Source organism: Cariama cristata, unplaced genomic scaffold (genome assembly GCF_000690535.1).
Source record: "Cariama cristata isolate BGI_N322 unplaced genomic scaffold, ASM69053v1 scaffold24174, whole genome shotgun sequence".
Classification (NCBI taxonomy): Eukaryota; Metazoa; Chordata; class Aves; order Cariamiformes; family Cariamidae; genus Cariama; species Cariama cristata.
In genome coordinates, this window is record NW_009613820.1 from 1 (window position 1) to 1,409 (window position 1,409).

Below are 1,409 nucleotides of genomic sequence, written 5' to 3' on the forward strand. Positions count from 1 at the left end.
CCCAAAAAAAACCCCAACAAATGGACGTCCGGGCAGCGCGGAGAGGAGAAAGGAGAGAAGAGAAGAACGTTACGGAGAAGCCCCTCCCCCTCCACATAAAGGACCCAGGCGTCCGGGTTCCCCACCCCCCCCATCACTCACCCTCCGGGCTTTGCTCTGGTACTTTACGGCTTTTTTGGTGTCCGACACGGCCCGTTCCACGTAGTCGACCGAGTGTTCCACGTTGTACTCGATGCGATCGATCATCTCGCCCTAAGAACCAGAACCGGGCCCTCAGCCGCCGGCTCGCCCAGCTTCTCCCGGGGTCTAGGTGACCCTTGGCGGCCTCAAGAGCTTTCGATGGCATCCAGGTGAGCCAACAAACCCTAGTGATGGCGCTTGGTGGGTTCTAGATGGCCCTTGGTGGGCTCACGAGTTTTTGATGGCATCTAGGTGAACCAAGGAGCCGTAATGATGGCTTTTGGTGGGTTCTAGGAGACCCTTGCTGGGCTCAAGAGCTTTCGATGGCATCTAGGTGAGCCAACAAGCCCTAGTGATGGCTTTTGGTGGGTTCTAGACGGCCCTTGGTGGCCTCATGAACTTTCAATGGCCTCTAAGTGAGCCAATGAACACTACACATGGGGTTCGGTGGGTTCTAGGTGACCCAACGGTCTCTTGGCGGGCTTGAGAGCTTTTGATCATGGATTCTAGATGACCTTGTGGACTCTAGAAGTTACTATGGGCTCTAGATGATCCAACGATCCCTCACGTTTTCTTTCTCAGCGGGAGGGTGGGATCTACAGGGTCGGTACCTTCACTCCGGCAGGTCCTCAAGCCCAACGTGGGCGGGGTCTAAGCCCTCCCTCTGTCCCACCCCCTCCGTACCTGGCTCTCCACCAGCATCGCCATGTCCACAAACATGTCGTGCAGCTCCCGGATGCTCGTTTCCAGCTTGATGATCTCATTGTGTCGCGTCTCAATCTCATTCAGGGCCTGTTTGGTCATCTGCGAGTCCATTTTGATCTGGTAGGGGAGAGAGAGAGAGAGGAGACAGGTGGGAACGCAGAGGGGGGGTCCGGGAGCTTGGGATGAGCCAATGAGGCTCCAGGTACTCCACTAGGTCATGGCCAACCTCACAGTTTCTAGGTCACGCAATGATCTGGGGCATCTTGTTGGGTGACCTGATGGGTTCCAGGTGACCCAACGGACACCAAGTACCTCCAAAAGCCCCAAAGGTTCTAGAGGACCCGCTGGGTTTTGACATCATGCAACTGTTTGGGACATCTCATTGGCTCCCGCATGGGGTTCGTTGGGTTCTAGGTATCTCATTGGCTGCTGGGGACCTCCCAACTGTGGGACAGAGAGGCCTGACGTACGTCATCCGTGAAGATGGCCAACTTCCCGCTCTCCAGCATGTCCTCCAGCTCCTC

At 56.4% G+C, this 1,409-nt stretch overlaps 1 protein-coding gene across 1 annotated transcript; it reads right to left on the reverse strand.

Moving 5' to 3' along the window:
- Positions 1–141: 141 nt before the first annotated feature.
- On the reverse strand, positions 142–1,406 carry LOC104160920 (syntaxin-1B; the record flags this gene model as incomplete). Its single annotated transcript, XM_009699177.1, has 3 exons — positions 142–252; positions 865–1,002; positions 1,356–1,406. Coding segments are annotated over 3 exons (300 nt in total), but the record flags the coding sequence as incomplete, so codon positions are not given.
- Between the last annotated feature and the right edge of the window lie 3 nt (positions 1,407–1,409).